The sequence below is a fragment of the Empidonax traillii genome, unplaced genomic scaffold, assembly GCF_003031625.1.
Source record: "Empidonax traillii isolate 1590-97213 ecotype Southwest subspecies unplaced genomic scaffold, ASM303162v1 scaffold191:size1449129, whole genome shotgun sequence".
NCBI lineage: Eukaryota > Metazoa > Chordata > Aves > Passeriformes > Tyrannidae > Empidonax > Empidonax traillii.
The window spans coordinates 998,949-1,021,082 of record NW_020955384.1 but is presented as its reverse complement, the minus strand read 5'-3'; the positions used below and the strand labels follow the sequence as shown (position 1 = coordinate 1,021,082).

General features: G+C 42.7%; 1 protein-coding gene across 1 annotated transcript in view; it reads left to right on the top strand.

The window, feature by feature from the left end:
• Positions 1-22,134, top strand: part of SYN3 (synapsin III) — a 196,323-nt gene that overhangs the window by 137,932 nt on the left and 36,257 nt on the right. The window contains exon 8 of the mRNA XM_027886661.1: positions 21,351-21,413. Coding sequence (XP_027742462.1) covers positions 21,351-21,413 — 63 coding nt within the window. The remainder of the gene's footprint in view (positions 1-21,350; positions 21,414-22,134) is intronic.

Here is a 22,134-nt window from a genome sequence, read left to right as displayed (position 1 = left end):
CTAAATAATAGTAGTAGCAGTTATAATAATAATAATAATAATAATAATAATCATAGTAATGATAATAATACTATGCTGAGCATGAAACATTCTACACATGTGCAAGCCCAGAACTGTTTTCAAACATGCACTTAGAGAGATTAATATATATTAGTCTAGCATAAAGCTGAGCTGAGTGATAGGAAACACATGTTCCTTGGTACTTGTGCTTGCACAATGGTATAAAAAGAGTCCTGACATTCTATAGGTCTCTGGACAATTCTGCTATTGATGTGTTGTGAGTCACTGCAAACAGACCATCGTATGTTTCTGAATCACTTCCTGCTCAAGGGGTTCCTCCACTTCTTCCAGAGATTGTATACCAGGGAGGAATTCAGTGGGCTAAAGCCCTGGAGACCCATTCTAAATGCTTTCCCTTCCTTTCTGTGCAGCTGAATGACTCAGAGATGGGATGACACCTTGAACCGATGTCGGTATTCCCTTGTTGAGATGGAAGATCCCTATGGGGAGTCCAGAAGAAAATTTAGTTCCACGTTTTATTTTAAGGAGATCCTTTCTGTTTCACTTTATTTTTTGCTGTTGGCATTTTAAGGTTTATGAGGTTTGGGGGGGCAGGGGTGCTCAGTGGGTTTGGCAGTTAGAAAATGATGCTGTGATAAAATAAATGATGTTTCAGCTGTTTTCAATACAGTTGCAATCCTTTGCCCCACTGTCCCAAAAGTGTTAGGGCCCAGCACACAAAAATGGTCATTAGATATATAATTACCTCAGAGGCTCTATCAACTTTAGAATTAATAATACTTGTAACTAGCTTCATTGAGATTCCTGGAACACTCATAGTAGCTTCTCTTAGATATGTGTTGGTGATTTGTTGGTATTCTGATAACGCAAGAGACCGCAATTCTAGCACAATATAGCAGGTAGACCATTACAGAATTACAAGTCTTGTGTGATTTACAATGTCCCAATAGTCCTGCTTCGCATACAAAGTAATGTCAATAAATTGTTTTAATGCATTTTCATAAGGAAAAAATCTGCATTTAAGGGAAATGCAATCTTCTCCTACTATTTAAAATGCTCCTACTTTCATTTGACATTTCCACTAAAAATACTGTCTTGATGACATTTTTTCCCAAAGAGATAAGCCCTTGTGAATTGCAGAAACCTTGCATTTCAAGTGCTTTTTAATTGGCTTTTCCCAAGTTACACTGGACTGATATGGGATCTTTTGGCAAATGAGTATTGTGACGAAAGTACAATCAGTTTCTAAGTAATTGCAAAATTATTTTAACTTCAAGAGATGCTTATCCTGAATGCCAGCTGATACAGTGCTTCCTCACTTAATGGCTGTAAACAGTATTCCTGAATGAGCTGCAACTCTTGTTCAGAAATTATTTAGAGCTGTCATACCTGAAGGACATGCATTTCACTGGGGCCTGATTCTCAATCCATCAGTGAACAACATGGGCCTGTGCTCTTCAGCTTTTGGGAAGCCTCATAAAAGTAAGATCCTCCATATGCATCTTTACAAGCAAAAACATAGAATGCCAGAGACATGCACACAGCACAGTAAGTAATACTCCTGGTTTCTGAGGTGCCCAGCAGAGTTGTGTAGACTTTCTCAAAATGCCCATCAGTTCAAAAGCATAAGCACAGTTACTGATGAGCCCCTCCGAGTTTGTTCGTTCTTACTGTGCCATAATCTAGGATGGAGCTGCCTCAGCCAGCTCCAATCATCCCCTGCCCAAGACCTTCCCGAGCCACATAACTGATCCTGTGATCTTCATCTTTCTGTCACTTACAAAAATTGGATGTTACCTATGTTTTTGGAGACAAAATGTCCATTTGTTATGACAACCTCAGGAATTCAAGGCTGCAATTTCAGATCTCATTACTGCTTACAACTTCTTGGATTTTATGTGGGAATGGATGGTTCCAGGACCTCAGTTCTTAAAGGTTTGTTTTACCTCATCTGTTTCTTTGTAGATATGCCAGGCTTTTGATGGTGTCATCAGCTTCTAACACTTAAGGCATTCTTGCTTCTTCAGATTTTTGCTGAAGGAAATCTTTGTAGCTGACAAACCACCCATCTCCTGTACAATCTTGTAATTTAACAATGCTAAATGCAGGTCACATTAACTTCCTTACATCCTTACCCTTTTCCAGTGGATGGTTTCTCATTTTGATAATACTTCCTACCAACCTGTTGTATTGAGTGTAAATTTGGACTAGGAATAAAATGTCTCATACTGTGTTCATCACAGGCTCAGATCCACTAAAACTGCAGTGCTGTGTTAGCAGTTAGCTATGCCAGTTGACTAGGTCTAGTAAAAATAGCTATCATCGCCTTTACAGCTATCTAGTAAGGCTGCCTGTGAAATAAATACGTCATTTCTCCAACATAAAGGAATTTATGCCAGACTGCATCAGCTGACCAACTGTTCCCATGCCATAGGAGTTTTCACTTGACTAACCTGTGCTTTCAGTGTATGCGACAAGCCTTAACAGGTTCCCTTTCCCTTGGAAGATATCCTCAAACTCTTTTTCAGTTGTTTTGATCTTCTGCCTGTTTGGTGACTTACCTCTTTAATGAAATTAAGGGAGTGGCATGTTTTTATTCGTGGCTAATTTTTTTCTCTTGGTGTGATTATAAACTGTACTTTTTCCAATTTGCTAATTGCCCATGAGTTTAGTCACAACTCTAATAGGAATTGGCTCACTACACAAAGTCCTGAGCTTCACTTGTTTATGGTCAATTGCCTATAATTTTACTTTCTATGCTGACATGCCCATTCCTGGCAACATTTCTGCTTGCACCAGCATCATGTTCAAGGCACAGGCATTTTATTTATTTTCTAGATGATAGTGCTTTAATCTTCCACAGCACTGCTCACTAGTCCCACGAAGCATCATCTAAGGAAGTGGTGCTATTGTCCTTTTTATCCATGCTAAGCAATGTCTTGGAAAGTGATAGAAATTACTGTGGTCCTTGAAGGTTTTTCCAAATACAAGCCATTCTCCTGACTGTGTTTGTAGATTTGTGTGCAGGATGGCAGCTCCATGCTCAATGCAATATTCTGCTGCCGATGCCTTGTCTTGTAATTGCCTACATCCTCTGTGGTATTATAGCACTGTCTGTCTTATTTAGGCTTTAGTCTGAATTATGTAACTTCCTTTGAATGGCAAATTTCAATAGCATTTCCAAAAAATAACTCTGGCGCACGCAGTAGATTCTGACTGTTTTTCTCAGGTTCCAGCCACGTTTGCTGTTTCCCTAGAGACTCTGCTCCTCAAAGTCAAGGAGCTTGACTCCTCAAACCGCTAACAATCCCAAATTCTGTTGCACTTTTCCCTGGTTATCTTACTGTTTAATTGCATATGGTTCCCATGTTTCATTTTTATGTGGAAGCCAGTATTCTTTGAATTCCTGTGATACAGCATCCTGGTGAGCCTCAGATGTCAGGATTAATTCAGAACTATTAGAAATATCCAGTACTTCAGCACCAGCTATTGTCAAAAGTGAAGCTACCTCTGACTGACATAGAAGCATTAAGCTGAAGAGTCACCTAGCATAATTTCCCACAATCACTGAGGGCCACACACTAGCAGAGGAGGCCAGAAGGACACAGAGTGTCCACACTTCCACACGCAGTCACTGCAGACCACTGCCCATCATCTTAGAGCAAACCAGGCTGCTCCTTTTCCATGACCCCCAATATCTGCTATTAGACAGTTTAAATTTTTTTGTCAGTCACCCTCCATGCTCCCAGAGAGCATTCAGACAATTTTCTTAGCTTTTTTTTTTCACCTATGGGCACCACAGCATTGCTCAAAATCAATTTCATTCCACCAAATGCAGAAACGTATCCTGCAGATGTGTATTATGTAGGTGTATGTTTGACCTGGTCACCAGCACGTCTTCATCATCACTGGGGAGAAATACAGGCATTACGGTGGAGCAGCTATTCTCAGCCTGAGGTATGTGTCTCAAATAGTTTGGACAAATCAGGCTCCGAAACCTCCAGTTTATCTCCACTGATTCTAAAGTTTGTCCAGACTGGCTGCTGCAGATGATATTCATATCATACTTCTCATCCAGTCTAATGCTGGGTGAGAAGTAACTCATTGAAGAAGTGTGACAGAAGCCTACTTTATTCAGTCTCTCATTCCCAACTCTTCAGACATGAGTAACATAAACGTGGGTGCAAGAATGGGATCTGTCTAGAACTTCTAAATGTCTTTAAGCTTTGATCATGGAAGAAAAGTGGAGTGCAACAGGAGTGGTTTCTCCTGGAAGGGGTGCAGTGGCTGGAAGGATACAGCCACCAGGTTCCAGTTTGCCAAGTTTCTGTGCAATCTTAGACATAATGCTGGGGCCATCAAATATTACTCACATTTTCCTGACATTCCTCACAAACAAAAAAGTGTGTAAAATAGCTCCAGTGAAAATCAAAGCAGGGTTTGTGTCCTATTGGCAGCAATGTCACAGAAAGAGAGTCCTGTGCCTTTTCAGCTTGGTAGACAAAAGCCAGGGATCTGCCAAATTTTCTAGTTTCACTTTAACTGCGGGAAAGAGGTTACAGAAGAGACCCCAAGATAGTAAAGGCTGATCTACATATGAAACACGCGGTTGAACAGCACGTGTTCTAGGCTGGTGGGGAGTTCCGTGAGCCTTCCAGCACAGCACTGAGCTCCAGCTCATACATTCTCGTCCGCAGGGGCAGTTGCCTCAGTCTCATTGCTCGTTGTCAGGGGTGGTGATGTGCTGTGATCTGGGAGGGGAGTAGCCTGCAGACACGAGGTTGTGCTGGCATCATGTGTTGCAAGAGTGGTTAGCACAAGAGCTGTTGCCTTTTGACTTTCCCCATGAAATCTGTGCTGACCAGGACTACGTGGCACTACACTGGTAGGCAGCCCCTGCAAAAAGATTTCTTGTTTGCTTGTGAATGCCATCCCCATTGATCACTTTCCAGCTGGCTTATATTGATTTAGCTTAATTCAATGCAAGTGTTTTACATGTAGAAAAGGCTCTGTGAATGTTCCCATGAGGTCTAAATCAGATCTGCTGTGTCTCTTGCTCTTTAAATCCTATTGTCACTCATGTGTAGCTTTCCTACACTCAGTACATGCTTATTCCTGGGGGGAGCAATTGCCAGGGGCTTAATTTTAGAGAGGAATGCTCACCCTGCTGTCTGGGAATGAAGCCTGGTGTAGACAACTTCAAAGACTAGACAGATTTGTTGCTGAGTTTAAAAGACATCTTCCCCTTGACTGGGATTTGCTATTGTATCCCTTTTGCTCTCATCTTCCTGTTCAGCATACGGGAGGTGCTCAGGTGCTTTCCAGACTGTTTCCATCTTTGGACCCTTTCAAATGCATGTGTTAGGTGCTAGCAAATTCTCAGCTCTGCCTCTTGCTCACTGAACATCACTGAATTTACTGAGGATGTGGTGGATTTGACAGGATCTGTGCTTAAAGAATCCATTGTTCGACTCTGTTTACACAGAGCCCTGGCACTCAGACAGCACAGACCTAAAAGAAGGGTTATTTTTAATCCTAATAAACTAGAACAGAAGGAGAGGGTTCTTTGCCTTCTTCCTTCACTTCACATCACAAGTTTAGTCCTAATGAAGGACTTCACACCAAATATAATAAAACAATGAATTATTTTTTCCTGTGTGCCTGTTGTTTTTCTAGCAAACATATGTGTTTGTTTATTTTTAGATTATAAAATGCAATTATTGTGTTCTCTGAAGTACACATGTAAAATTAAAAACATGTTGAGTCAACTTGCTGTTTAATTTATGTTAATTAAACTATTCAATGGGAAGGATGTTCCTGGTTAGGTCGCTTCAGTGGGATCTGGATTTTATTCCTGGCTCTGCCACAGATTGCCTGTTTGATTCACGGCAAGTCACTTAATCTCCCAGTGCTTCAGTTCTTCATTTCCAAAATGACAATAATTCTCCTTCATCTTCTTTGTTTTGACTATAAATGTTTGAAGCAGGATATGTTTTGCACAGCATTTATCATAGTATACTCTAAGTCTACTTTATAATTGTATATATTGATAATAGGTCATCTTGTCCCCAAGAAAAAAAACACCTCTGCAAATCCTTCCCAATGCAATCAAATATACTTTCCACCACACCCAGACAGACAATGTCAGAGCTCTGTCAGATCATGCTCAAAACTGAGTTTTCATCAGTGCAAATATGCTGATCTCAGATTTCCAAACCCTAGGCTTTTATTCTCAAAGTTAAGAACTCACCTTCAAGAAGAGCTTAGCTCTTTCATTGCATCCTTAAACTTCATCTAAACTAAGGAGTGGATGAAATCTCATCAGAAGTTTTGCTACAGATCAGGTCCAGGCCTGTGAGTTAGGTAAGACAGAAACTCTGGCTTGAGCACACTTGGCCGGCACTCCTGGGAAAACTTGGTGCCATGTGAATGGCTGAAGGACCTGCTGAGAAACCTGTGATGGTTTCTCACATCACCATTTGTCAAATAATCAGTCTCCGAAGAGGCTACAGTGGTCTAGCAGGATCTACCTCTGACTGGCCTGATAACCACTTAGGAGCACTGACTATTTTCTGTCACAACTTGATGTATATGCATTTGTGCTGACCATCTTCCCACCCCACACACACACGTTTTATTCCTGTTTATTCACCGGTTGTGTTCTGCCTGGATGTTTGCATTTTGGTTTTGTACAATGCCTAGTGCATTGAAGTACCTGGCAGTACCAGAGTAGCAGTTACCAGAGGAGCTGCCCTCTGTTTTCAGTCAGTGCTGGCTTTAGATGAAGCGTTTTCTCAAGCTGAGAAACTCCACTGAACCCTAGATCTAAGACCTTATTTCTCCAAATCTGGGAACTTGAGCTATATTTGCAATAAAGAGAGTGAGCAGGAGCTAATGCCCGATGGGATTACACTGTTACTTTATGACCTGGCAGCACTCATACCGAGTGTTTTCCAACGACCTCTGCAGTCAGTATAAACCTCTCAAAAAAGACCATGATATCTGCAAGGCTTGCTTTCTTCCTGCTGCCTGTGTCTGCCTAGCGGTGTAAAGGCCAGCTCAGTCCCAAGATCTTTCTACCTGCGCAAAGCTCCCATGTAGCCACACTTCTGTCAGCCTAAAACTCCTTTCTTCACTTGACGTACATTGTACCATCATTTGCAAATGTAACTGAGGCATATCTAACATGAGGTTCACGATGTGAGGTCAGGGTGCCAACGCTTTGACTGCCTCGCTAGCTGGGTTTGGGCTGCTGTCTCACAGAAAAGGAAGAGTCCCACCTAGCATTACTGCCAAACACATGCCAGTTTTTGGTCCCACACTCCAAATGGACTTCCACTAAATGACACGCTTCCCATAGCCAACCTGGCAGAAAGGCCCACGTCCCAGGCATGACCCAAAGAGACAAAGTACCCATTCTTTACCGGCTTGTCTGGTCATGTTCACAGAGAGGAACTGGTGAGGATAGCAGTAGCACTAAGCTTTCTTAATGTCATCTGAAGTCAGTATAAACCCCATTCATTATAAAAATTTCCTGCACAGGTTAAATCTGCCCTCCTCATTGCTAGATACATTTGTCCAACAGCATTGTAGGCTGCGTGATGCAACTCACCACGCTCACGAACAACATGATCGTGCAATAGACCTCTCTTGCTGGCTATCCCTTGGGAGGCAAGTCCTGGCCACCAGCTGACACTCCCACGACAGATCAAACTAATGAGGCTGAAATAGAGGTCACTGAAGTTCAGAGCTGGTTCAGTTTGCACCTGGGTATTTAATTCTGTATGTCTCTGGTTCCCATCAATAAACTGTAAGCAAAGGAGAGCAGGAGGAACCAAGGATCAGGGTTTGCATGGACATCTACCTCCCATAACCCTCACACAGAATTAAAGTAAGTAGCCTCTGCTTCACCTCATTTAGCCAGCTCTCTAACAAGTCACACCTATTCCATACAGGCATTTCTGTCTTCCTCCTGATTCACTGAAAAACTCGCCCTCACTCTTTCCGTAAACTCAGCATCCTGTCTTCTGTTGAAGTTACAAGCCAGATGTTAGCTTAGCCAGTGATTAATACCTTGCAAAGGTCAGCTTTGAATCTCACTGCCAAGTTCACCCACCTCTCTGGGCAACTCCTTATACATCTTCTCTTTCCTTCATAACATATTTGCAGTTGAAAAATATTGAACCTGATATGTTACTTTATATCTTGAAAGCACATTAAAGATAACGTTAAATGCTGAGGAAATGTTTTGAGGCTGTGCTTGGAGAAGAAGGACCTGTTTAATTTCCTTCTACATGGATTGCTTGTAGCTCTGAAAGTCTGATCCCTGGCTGTCTGTCTAGTCCTGTGTAGCACCTAACTGCCTCTTGAAACGGCCCAGTGGATCTAAGGAATTCAATGGAATTAATGTCATCTATTGGTGAGGACACAGAAGGTTCACATCAAATTTTACGAACTGAAGGGTCCTCATTCTCTCTGAGTCCCAAGCCAGGCTTTGCGAGGTTAGACAAGTAGTAGCTCCATGTTAAAGATTAAAGCTGTCTTTGTCACATAATTCACAGCTTAGCTTGTCCCAGTTCTGTCTGGGCTTCTATGTGTGCGGTGTCACCAAAGAAGAAGCTCTGCTCTGCATCAACAAATGTGAAGAAACCCTTTTGATAGGTAATATTTTATGGAATTTGATCTTGGAGCCTCTCACGTAGAGAAATACAGTTAAGAGCGGGCAAATTTTGCCTGAGAGTGTTTTTGTTTTCTTGTTTCTTTTGAAGTAAAAGAGGAAATGTGGGAACCATTTCTAAATTGCCCATGCTCCAGAGTGACAGAAGAAACCCAGAAACAGATAAAGACCAACAGCTGGAACATATTGTGGTACAAGGAAGCAATTAGCTTATGGCATAAAAGAATGAAATCACATATAGACGCGATTTGTGTCTCCTAGCATCACCTTGGCAACCTGGAAACTTTAGGGCAAATGAGGCCCATGGTCCCAGGCTAGTGCTGGTGTGGCACAGAGATGTGCCACCCTAGAGGGAAGAGTTCCAGCCTTTCCTTAATGGTCACAACCTAAGACCTCACAGATGTGTGGGAAGAGACGAGAGGAAGGGGTCAGCAGCTTCCCCCCCTCTCTGAGCTTTCCCAGCACTGCTCCAAATTCCTGGAAAAGCTTGCTTCTCCCTGCTGCGAGGACACTTTGAGGAAGCTTTGGTCCATGTCCCCCTGGGACTTTGCATCATAAGCTGGGTGACTGGCCTCAGCCTCTCCGCTGTCCTGCTACTCTCAGTCACCCTCAGCTGTGGGCATTAAAGGACATCCTCACAGGATTGCTTGAAAGTTACATCATCAAACAGCAAAATGGTGAAAATACCTCAGGGTAGGAGAGGAATTTGAGATAAACCTTCTTTACCAGATATTGCAAAAGAAACCATAGTCTCATTAAAATGAATGAGCTAACTACGATTGCCTTCAGTGCTTGCAGGACTCCAGTCCCTACGTGTGCGATGCCATGCCGCCACAGTGATGAGCTCGGGACAGCATTAGCTGCATGAAGTCAGACGGCTGGATTGAGGGATGCAATCAAATTTCCTGCCCCGGTTACAGTTTTACCATCCAAAGCCTCAGTTTAATCAGTGGTTGTACTCATAGTGGGATTTGTTTCAGGAGGGATCCCATTTACCACTCCCAGTTTCTGAGAGCTGGTTAATCCTTTCACGGGGCAGGGTTCGCATATCATGCCTCATAAACTCCCTGTGTGAGGGTTTAGGAAGAAAGGACAGGATTTGTCATAAGTGCTCCTGCAAGCATATCTTCACAGCAGGCACAGAGATGCCCAGCCAGATGGCTTCACTCCATTAACTTCTCACCGGTGGAGATCAAGTCCAAAAATACACAGTGGCCAGATTCATGTAGGCTAACCTCATTCTGCCTCCCTTGAAAGGTCTGGGAACAGAAACACCCAAACTGTCCCTGCATAAGCCATCTACATGTGTATTTTTTACCACATTCATCCAGGTCTACATTTTCCAGCTTCCAACTGGCGAGCTTGCATCATGATATGCTTTGTGACCCTATCAGCGCAGAGGATCTCCACACAGTGTCCCGCTGTGTGGAGTGGACGTGCTCGCTCCAGTCCCACTGAGGTTATGGAAAAATTCACTGCATGCAAAGGGTCACAGCAGCATTTGTACTTTCAGGAACCCCTCCCATCAAGGACTACCACTGGTCCTGTGTGGTGCAGGATCAGTTTAAAATAACTTCACTTAGAGCACTCCATGGAAATCCCCTGCCAGTCACCCTCCTCACGTGCTTTTTGTTCTGAGAATCAACAGGCCTCAAAGAGCGGTCTCGGAAGAGGCCACATCTGTACAGAGTTTGCTTTCATCCCCACAAGGGTTCCCAAACAATGCCAATGCCAGCCAGAGATTTGCTGAATGGTATGAGAACCAAAGGCTTTCTTTGCTTTCTGTTCATCCATTAAAACTTTGTGAGTCAAAATTAAGAGGACAGGAGTGGGAGCTTTAGGAGGCTGTGGTTTCTCACAAATGCCTAAAGCTAAGTACTAATGAGAAAGTTAAAAAAAAAAAAAAAGTCTGCAACCTATCACCACAGCAATGCCACAATTAGAGACAAATCCAGTGTGCGCTGCCTTACATTTATGATGCAGACAAACTAATTTAGCTAATTAGGGCTGTCTACAAAATGCATATGAAATAGTACTCTGTCTTCAAGGCCTGGTATCAGAGATTCTTGCTACTGAAGTCCAAAAGTGCACAGACACATAGCATGGGCACCTGCTACTCTCCGAGCATGGAATTAGCCAAAACACTCCTGTATGGGAAGTTTTGAGTATTTTCTTCATTGTCCCACCCATAACTGACGGGTGAAACCCAATCAGTTGAGAAGCCCACAAGGACAAATGTATACAAAACTGTCTTTGATTTCGGAATTTAAGAAACAAAAACAAGAGAAAACAGAAAGCCCATTTGGTTTCTCCCATTTGAGATTAAGATTTATTTTACAGGTCTTGAGTAATCCTAAACAAATTAAGGTATGATCTAGCTTCTTTGAGAGAGCAAACTTTTTTTCTTTGTTGTGCAAAGATTTTTTGTTGTTGTTTAAGAGATGCTTCTATGCCCCCGAAGTTCAATCTGTGTATTCTGATAGCAACTGTTTGTGCAGCACAGAAGCTCAGCAGAGAAGTTCAGTCACAGCATTACTGAGGTGCTGGCACTATCTCCATGAGAATTAAAACCGGGACCACAATAAAAGACTTCAGCAACTAGTTTTGAAAAATAATTTAATGTCATGAAGTTTGGTGGGAAGAAAAGAGGTAGAATTGTATTTAAGAAAGTAGCCTTTAAAGAAACCCATCTTTCTGAACTTGTTTCAGACTTTGACTGTGCCTGGTATTGCCCCCAGCCAGAGTGCCCAGCATGAGCTCCCTCAGTGAACCCAACGCCCTTCTTTCAGGCACATGCCCAATTACCTCCATGTGGGTTCCTTCCCACATTCCAAAATCCTGCCTGGATCCCACAACAGTCTCAGGACTGTCCCTGGGAAGAAAAACAAATACCTTCTTTTACTGGGCGTGGACCAACTCACATTTGCCTCATTTATCCCAGAGAAGTGAAGATATTGCCTCACAGATGAAATCAGCTCGAGTCTCCACCTCTATTTCCAGTAAAGGGAGAACCCTTTCTCTTTAGACAAAACAGAAGGAGTGGGCTGAGAGAGACCACAGCATCCTTTGCCACTCCAGACTTGCCCAAAGTAAAGAAGAGAGTCTATGTGTTACTCCAAAAGGAATTTCTCTGCTTCCTGCTTCTCACCATTCCCGGCTGTTGCAGCATGCGGTACATCAGTATGTGTGCTCAGCAGGGGAAAAATGCCACTGACCGAGGTGGTGGTTGTGAGATGAAAAAGGTTGATTCACACAGTGGTTTCTTCTGTCTTCCTCTGAATGCTTTCACTTCAGGAGCCCCTTCCTCGTTACAGCTGGAAAAGATGTAAACAGAAGCCAGTCCCAGCTGAAAATAATTCTGCCTGTGTCCTTTGTGGAGCCTGTTCGATTTTCCTACTGGTTTTGCCTCCTAATATCAAGCCAGGTTGTATCTCAGCACTGAGGTCACAGACAAATAGGAGCACAGGTCACCCACAGTTTCTTCCACTTTATTGGAAGTTCTAGTGGCTTTAGCAAACAGGTGGAGCAGGATTGCGTCTTATCCCATGGAATGAACCACAAGAGGGAGACAAATATCCATGGGGTGCCACTGTGGGCTCATGCCTTTGAAGCCTAGGTAGGAAAAGGTATTTTTCAGTTCTTGAGAGATTTCAAGGTTTTTTCCTAACCCAAAGTTGAATCTCAAAAATTCTCAAGAATGAAACACAGAGAAATAAAACGCATGTAATAAAAACTTCCCTCTTGCAGTTTAAAAGCATTTCATTTCCAATTTGGATTAAGGGGGGGGGGAGGGGAAGTTAATTAGTGCTCATTTAATAAGTGTTCATTCACAGAATCATTGAAACATGACACTTCAACCTTTGAAAATATAAAATTTACACCTTGGGACCTCAGTTTCTTCTCCAAGCAACTGCTGGATTTGGAGAGATGGTGAAATACAGCCCTTCCCACAGCTTTTGGCTCCTACCAAAACTATGTAATTTGAAAGTTCCTAAGAAATCTCAAGAGACACAGAGCCAATTCAAACATAGGATACAATGGTTGCTTTTCATGTTCTCCGTGTCTCTGACATGAGCCAAAAAATTAGTCTGGATAAACACAGAAGATTTTTATCTAGAGAAAGAATCTTAAAACTGTGAAGCACAAGAACGAGGATGTAGGAAGAACAGAGCTCATGCTTGGCCCCCACCTGCTCTAGGCACCTGCAAAAGATGCCACCACAAATTTAGGGTTCAGAAGAGCTGCTGCCAGTGTTCAACTCCATGTGTAGCCATCCCACGGATGATGGAAGTCCGTGGAATAGAACTTTGGAGACACTCCCCACATTTATGTCCCAAAGCACAAAAAGTAGGGGCCGTGTATCTCACTGCTAGGCTGCATTAGCAAAGTATTTGAATTCCTGCATGAGCCTAAGGGCTCAGAATGCTGAAAATAAGATCTAGCTGCAAACCAGAACAAACTGAGCCCCTAGCACAAACATTTCCCATGTGAGATAATACCTGACTTTCCAGGTCAACGGACAAAAGAAATGTGGTGTAAATATCTCTGGCTATAGGCCAAAAAAGCACCCACTAAGAATTCAGTCTGAAAAAGGTAGTCAGTGGAAATTATCATCTGGGAATGGTATGACATATGGCTGCAAGTGATAGACCATTTATCTGTGCAACCGAAATGAAACACTAATGTGAGAGCATATAAAGATAGGGCATAATGTGAGATAAGAGCTACCCTCCTGCTCAACCCTGTGACACAGACTGAGGCTACATTAACAGCAGCAAACCATACAGTTCCAGGCTCGTTCTCTGGCAACTCTGGCATGATTCAACCACAGCCATGTTATCGAATTCTTCTAGCCTCCAGAGTATCCTGTGGGGCATGTCTGCAGACTAATGCTGGTTCCATGTTGTGCTTGGGAATTGTCTGGCACAAGACTCTTCATCTTATGCCAGAATATGACAGAGATTGGTATAAAAATTTAACAGTATAGGCAAATCAGGGCCATTGTCCTTGCTATGCCATTGTTCTATTTACTAGTATAGACATAGCCTGAGATGCCAGCTGCAGGGTGACACTTCACATATTTCTCATTCTTCTTTATGTCCAAAGTCCCTTCTGAAGCATTATCAAGATTATTAGTTGCGCTTTTAAAGAAGAATGAAAATAAAATTGATCCTTCAAAGAAGTCCAACTGTGACTGCCTGGTTCTCTGTGCTGCTATTTCTATGTCTTTTAGTGCTGAAGAATGTCAAGAAGGAAGGAGACAGAGATCTATTGCCAGCTTTCAGGAGCCCAGAGAGTACTTCAAATGTTCCAGTATCCCATTCCCTGTACCAGCAGCATCCATGGCTCATTGTTTGTGGTCCTCTTCCTGCCAACATCTGATACAGTGATGCCAGCCAAGTCCATGCAGGGTCATTGGCAGTTACAATAGCATGAATTTTACAAGAAAACTTCAGAACCATTTCTGTGTCAGGAAGATATTTCTCAATGAATGTACTAATAAGCTCAGGACCTGTTTCTCATTTTACACTCACATAAGTGTACCACTCGCAAATGTGCTACAGCAGGTTGTGAAATCACAGCTGAGCCCTTGGAGTCATGTGTGAGCCTCCCAGCTTTGCAGTCAGGGTGCATGACTAAACTCTGTGTAAAAGTTGGGGTAAGAACTGCATTCACTTCATCCTTTGGTGACAGGAAAGTACCTGCAGCAAAGCGCACAGTGAGATTAGAGACCAGCAGCAATAGGGCAATGATTGGCTTCAGTGAGACCTAATTATTCCCGTAGTGCCTGTTGCTGAAGGTTGTTTTCCACTGTGAAGTTTAGGGAAGCTTTCTCTCCAAAGAAACCCCATGCTGCTCATTTTGAAATCAGTGAGAATTCAGAATTTTCAAAAAAAATAGGACAATCAAGCCTGCCAAGTGAAGGGAGATCTGTCGGCCACTGTCTTGTGAACCTTAGGGATTCTTGGAAGAGCAATGGTTTTGAAGACTTCAGGATAAATCCATAAAGCTTTTCCTTTCCCATCTGTCTCCTTATATATTTTACCATAGCTTAGATGCTACAGTTTTTTCCAAAGGTAACTTAACAAAAGAATATTCATAGAGAATTCTCCACCTCCTTAACAATCTCTTCCTGTGCAATGTTTTAACATGGGGAATGAAATTTTGTAATTAGAGAAAAATACAGCAAAAGGCACACAATTCAGGTCAAGAGGAAGAGGAAACTCAAGCATTTCTTCTTCTCTTTCATCAAATCCTATAAAATAGGTTTAGACAGTTTTTCAATATATAGAACTGGGAGAAATGTATTCACTCTCCTAGCAAACAAAGAAAGCCAAGAGGCTTCCTTAAAGACACCACTGCAAAATACCAGCTAAGTGAACACCATATATTGAGAAATTAAAGAACTTTTTTATGTATTCGCAACAACCTTTAAAAAATTTACCTATGATTTAAGGTGTGGTAATGGGGATTTATTAACCAGGACTGCTAGATATGTGTGTGAATACAAATATGCACGTGTGTGTGCACATACACTGTATTTTTGGTTTGTTCTTTTTTTGCTGAGCATCTGCTTGCCCAGATATGCTCATATAATTGTCACACTCGAAGCTCCGAAGGAATGAGAATAATATCAAAGGCTCACACTCTTATTCCCCACCATGGGAACCCAAATACATCCTGTCTCAAATAAAGGAGAAGTTAAGTAACATTAGAGGTGGAATTAATGACAAAGTGTTCCGGTCTGTGCTTAACCCTTTTCACTCACTTCCATGACCCATTCTAACCACAGCAAGTGTTAGAGCCCTAAAACACTGGTTTGTGGTTTGTTTACTCAAGGATGTGGGGATTAAGTCATGCTACTGTTGGGTTTTCTTTTTTTTTTTTCTTTTGTGTTGTGCTTTTAAAGCAATGATAGAATCAAAGGATGCTTTTTTACCACCCTAAAGGATCTTCATCCTCTAAGGCACTGCTGACTTGACTTACTAGCACAAATTGATTCATGCAATATCTCCATCTATATACTATGTTCATTGCTATCTGCAGCCCCAGTGCTGAATAAAATGAAAAGCCCATCCATCTGAAGCATCTTGAATCTAACTTTGCTTTACACTCATTCCTTGTTCTCCTATTGTTCTCGATGCAGCACTGAAACCCATTTCAAATTAGAATGTTTTCTCTCCCTTAAAACCTTGTAATCATCAGTCTCATTCGTGCCTCTTCTTCATGCTACTTCCCAAATTTTCTTGCTGCCTAAAACTTAGGGCTCAGCTGTGTTAGTTTATTCCCATTTGATGTTACAAATCTCCCTTACAAATAACTAAAACTACTGTGGACTAAATAATCCACAGCACTGATTTCATTGCCCCAGCTCAGTAAAGAAAACTCTGTTGTACTTAACCCATTCTAAAATGACACCCTGACTACTCTTTTGCTAGGAGCACTGTTGTATTCCAGCTGCCATCCCATCCATCAACTATGATACTGCTTCAGGTCCTACCTTGTACAGTGCTATCTTGATCCAGATGTCATTGAACTCCTCCTGCCACAAGTATCTGATTGTTCTCATCATAACCCCCACCTTCTCTTTCCTCCTGAGACTCTTGTGGATACCTACTCCTCCTCAGGATTTGAAAGCACAGGCCCTCTTTCCTCAGATAATGATTTTTTCTTTGCTATGCTCTAATTATAATACAGTACTCAATACACAGGTGTGTGTTTTAAAGGAATCCATAGCACACGTCTTTAATAGAGCAGAGATATTTCTGCTGGCAACTGCTATTGTTCAACATGCTCTTCTATCGTTGCTTGTTGTTCCCTACACTATTTCTCACCTGGTAAACAGCAGAGGAGAAGGACTTGTCTGTCCCAGTCACTGGCTACCACAAACTTCCATGGATCACAGTCCTGATCCACGGGGTGAGCCATGCTGCATGCTGTTGGTGATTACATCCACTAGTAAGTGAAAAATAAAAAGCACTACTTCTCCTCTATTTTACTATATATCCCTAATTTTTCTGTGCCTGGCAAGGCTGGCAAGTGCTGATCTTCAGCTTGGGATTTTAGTAAGATAGCTCAATAAACAAAATGACATCATGTCATTACATCAGTATTTTCCTGTAGTTTTGAATCAGCTTGCTTGCTTTTACAGGAAATTATATGTTCACTGTTCCTCCAACTTAACTGACACCAGGGAAGTGCCACACACATTACTTTCAACATTTAGCTCTCAAGTGCCTGAACAACATTCCCATCATCCATTAAGTACCCACCCAGAAAACAGACTTTGTCATTATACAAGTAAAGGCAGCTAAATAAACAGAAAGATCAGGTTTAGAGTATAAAAGCTTGAAAAATTTATAATATTACTTCTGGGGGAAGGGTGAAGCAAAAATTACAATACCTTGTCCTGTGGGGCCTTCTGGCCCAGTTCAAAACCCTAGATGCTGTGGAAACACAATACTGATGCCAAGAGACCAAAGTTTTAATGACTCCATCTCCCACCTCCCCAAATCCTTTCTAATATTATCCATGATGTAATCGCAGCCTGAACTATTCATGTTAGCATTGATTGGAAGGGTTTTGCAGAAGAAAGAATAGTAGAAAATGGGAGTTCATTGTATAAGCCGAGATAGTGTGAACTAGTGCAAAAAAACCTAAACATAGCAGATGGAAACCAAGGGACCTTCTGCATTGTTCATGGACTACAGGACAGTACACAAAATCACAGACTTAAGATCAGCATCTCCCTTGAGGACCTCAGTGAAACAAAAGAGTGGAAAGCATTGTGTTTATGGGTTAGATCGGGTTTCATAGAATCATAGAATGTTAAGGAGTTGGAATGGACCTTAAAGATCAAGCAGTCCCACCCACCCTGCCATGGGCAGGGATACCTCCCACTAGACCAGGTTGACCAAGGCCTTGTCCAACCTGGCTTTGAACACTGCCTTTCTAAGATTCCTCCCTTCTGATCAATTTAAATACAACTCTGTTCTACTGCTCCACCAGCAATAAGAAGAAAAAATACTAATAAATTGACAAGAAGTATTGAAAACCTCATTACTTGTTGGAAAGGAAGGGCAGAAGGTAAAGGGGAAAGTGTCATAGTTTACAGCCACGTGTTTTCAAATAAAGGCTAATGTATGCATACCAGCACCCACTTTTACACACCAGTGCCAAAACTGATAAACTGCCAAGTGATCTTTGCAGTGACACTACACACAGAGCAGAGCCCTTAAAATCAGCCCTTAAAATGTTATACTTTGGGCCATTAATGTAAGTTGGAAATAACTTCATGATTTTACCTTCACTACTACCAAAGATGGTTTTGACGAGTTCCTAGTTCAGGATTCAAATTCCTGTTTGACTCTTAACAGGCTTCTACATACACCAAGCTCTAGACCATATGTAAACCTTGCCATCTCAAAGGTTTTGTGAGACAATATTTATAATTGCAATTCCAGGGATTAAATTATGCATATGATCTAACACCCTGCATCTGATCACTGAGCTAGCTACAGCACTATAGTCCCATCCCAAAACCTGCAAGCATCTTCTATAACAGTCCTGTCAACAGTTCATGCACATTTTAAAATCATCAAAATGTTTTTCACTATTTCTCCAGGAGAAAAGAGCCCTTACAACACATAAACAAACACAAAGGCACAGACGTATTTCTTTGCTTTATTTCAGTAAAATCATGCGTTTTTTATTAAAATGTGGTGCTATCCTGTGATTATAACAATCTTCTTCCACAGGAAATTTATGACTAAGTATGTGTAAATACTCATCTCAGGGTTCTGCCCTTGTGGTGGCTTCGGTCACCCTCAGAACTTCTCACCACGTGTGTGTGTGAATTGTGTCATAGTTGTGTGTATAATACATTCTCCCTTCCTTCGCCTTCCCTACCAATCTAGCTGCTTGCCAAGTATGCTGGCTGGCCTCCTTATTAGCAATAAAAATGGGACCCGAGTCCCAGCAAGACTCTGATGGAAGCTAGAAGCATTTCCATTGACTGCAGTGGAGTTCAGCCCACTTCCACCATTTCAGCAAGGGTCTCCCAACTCTATTATCGGGTGGTTGTGGACACTGGTTGATTTAGTCCTGTGGACTATAGAGAGCTTTTGAGTACACAACTGCAGCACAGGCTAAGGGCACTCCACTGTCACTAGATAAACTCATTATATAATGCAGCTCAGTGCATGTGCCGTGGCCTCTCATGTATTCTTCCATAAGGTACGTTCATGTACGTGGAAATTTGGTGGGGTTTCGGTGGCAGAGGCAGATTCTGCCACTCTGGAACCACAGCTTTCCCAATGAGGCTATCACATGTCTGGATCTGCGTCTCACCCCAAGCCCCACACACTATGCCTAGGGCAAGCTGTGTGTGACCCCAACACGCTCTGGCAACAGCTGGTCACCCCTAAGTGGGATGAGACCAAGGCTTACTAAGAAAGCTGAGCTCAAGCTTCCAAGAAGCAAAGAGAAAGGGAGAAGTTTGAGCTGCACGTTGTCATTGTCGGTGGTATTTTGCAGGCTAACGGTAAACTCGAGTTGTTTATTGGATCCCAGACTTTCTTTGCATGTATACAGGAAAACAGATGCTTCCCACTCCCAGGCCTCATGCCCAAGCCAGGCTCCCTCAGCAACACTTGTGCACAGGGTACACAAACAGGGCAGTAGAGACATTGCTTCCTGCCTCTGTCTGCTTTGAGCTGGTGATAGAACATTATCTATGCCGCACACTTCTTTGGCCTCCTTGCCAGGGTATCAGGCGGGCTCGCAGCATGCAGTTTGCTTTTCCTGTGCCGTAGGAACAGCTGCTGCCTCTGCTCACAAACAGGGAACAGAGGCCAGGGCTTGCAAATGCTCAAACAGGTGGCATGGGGTATAGATGAGAGAGCTGGGAAGTGAGCCACGTCTCCCAGAGCCTGAGCAGGTGTGTGCCCTAACTACTAGGTTACCTTTCATCTTCCAGCATTAAAGGCCTGGCATGGTCCACCCATAGCCCTATCTTCAGTAAGCCTTAGGTGCAGTCCTTCATTTGATCCATTTATGCCAGCAGCAAATTAAGTTTCAGACTCTTACAACGAATTAGAGAGGTGAAGGGGAAATAGGGCACAAACTCATGTGCCTGGACATATGCTTAACTATTTGGCTTCAGGATGGCCACCTATCAGTCTCTTGCCTCTTCTTCTGAAGCAGTGGTGCTGGTCCCTGGCTGTGACAGGACTGTGATTTATTGCAGCTGTGTGCCCTTCTGTGGTCTGAAGACGATCCTTCAGCTTTCCGCCTGAAGAAAGTCCTCACAAGTGACACAGGCTGCTTGAGAACGTGATGCACTCACTGTTCCCCTGTCCTGTGGCATTTCTTTATATAAGCAGCTGAATTGCAAAACATATCAGTGTTCATTAGTAATTTTGTTATTTATAGTGATCTGCCACAGATGGAGACGGCAGCCCCATTCTATCTTTAGGGCGTAGTGCCTGCCTGTCCATACAGACAATTGGTAATTAGCTCAAGAACAATTTGTTTACCTATTCTCAAACTTCAATAAATAGGAGACCCATTTATCTGCCAAAATTCAGCTCCCTCCCTTTGCCAGATCTCCAGGTCAACTGCTTAATGAATTGAGCTCATCGCTTCAGGCATTTAAGTAATGGCAAAAGTGTCTTTAAAGGAAATGAAATACGTAATAAAAAATAACTGGTTATGTGCTGAACAAAGAGCATTTCAATCGAAAGGATCATGAGCACAGGACAAGATGAACATCACAGGGTGCAGAAATGGACCAACCAGTACATAAGGGAGACGTAGTGTGTATCTATTCTAGTTACTCCTGACGTGCACTTCCTACCAGTACAGCCTCACAGCTCTGAGCCAATAACTCCAAGAGAACCCTGCATGAGCATGAAACTGGAGAAGAAAAGGTAGAGAGGATGCTCACAGTTTTTCAAGTAAAATCCCACATATGCTCTAAGAGGCACTTGCGTGACTTGGGTGGTAGAACCCTGCCCAGTGCAAAGGCCACACAAGCCAGGGAGAAGATATGACTTTTTTTTTTTTTAAATTGCTGATTCCAACCCCTTTGTTTTCTTTTATTCACTATACCCACTCCTGAAGTGAGGGAAGAGAGGAAGAGGCTTTATGACAGATGGACTTTGTGAGTTTCACCTAAGGGTTGGCCCCAGTTCTCTCCCTCCTTATACCCCCTGCCTTCCCTCTGGCAGGAGGGGGACATTCACTATTAAGGCCAAAGCAGTCTGTGTGGTAAAGAACAAACAACCCTTGTCTTTCTCACAATTCAGATTCTGTCAGCATCTGAAAGTGTTCAGTTACTCCAGCTTGCAAATGTGACTGTGTTTTACATGCATGTACATGAGTGTACACACATCCATATGTACAGGGTGGGAAAACTGCTATCATGCAGCAGATCTGAGGAGTTCTGCCTGGCTTCCGTTTCCAATCATATGGGACCCAGTAAAGAGCCACTTGCTTATTGCCCTACTACCTAGACAAACTTCATTTGGCCTTTCTATCTTCCTATCAGCATCAAGGAAGGGGATAAAAGCTACTAAATAAAAGAAAATTATTTAAAACACCATGGCTGGAAAGAAATAACTACAGAGGAGCTTATTCTTTTGTCTTTCAGCTCACAACTCCGAATTTCCCTGTAGTGGTCAAGCTAGGACATGCTCATGCTGGAATGGGGAAGGTAAGTAAAAGAAAAAATATATATCACTCCGGAAATGAACATATATGTGGGACAGCCTTCCTGTGATCATACATGGCATGTGGCCAGCCAGCAAAGGGGTTAAACCTACCTACAGCCTATCTGGGTCGCACTGGCTTTTCCTGTGGGAGAAAAGACCTTTTTCTGCTGTCACGCACTTGGAGACAGGCTGTGGTATTGGGTTGGAGGCTGTCTGGGGTGTGGGAAGGGGGGTTGTGAAGAGTGGGGGAAAAGCTGGCTCGGCTGAAGTCATTAGGCTTGTCTATTATATACTTTCTACTCTTCTGAAAGTGGTAATGTTGTTTATTCAAGCACCTGTAATATGCAGCTACACCCCATAGCTCTCACAATGAGAAGCAGTGGCGCTGGGCTTCTTGAGTGCATTATGATGACCTTATTCAAGAAACGGGAACCCTTCAGTTATTTTTTTTCCTCCTTGCAAGGAAGAACAAGACTTTACAAAGCAGAGTGGCTGGTTGCCTGCCAAAGAATCCTGAAAAATAGTTCACTACCCAGAAGGACCTGTTTGTTTTTCCCAGGCTCTCTGGGATCTTTATTTCCCCAGTGAATTAGCAGCCCCTGTTTCTTGGGGTGACTGAGCTCCCCTCTCAGTAAGGCATCGCCAGCACATTCCTGCTACACTTTAGTCTTCTCTTTCTTGCCTGTATCTTTTAAAAAGGCATTCCCTATCTGTCTAAAACTT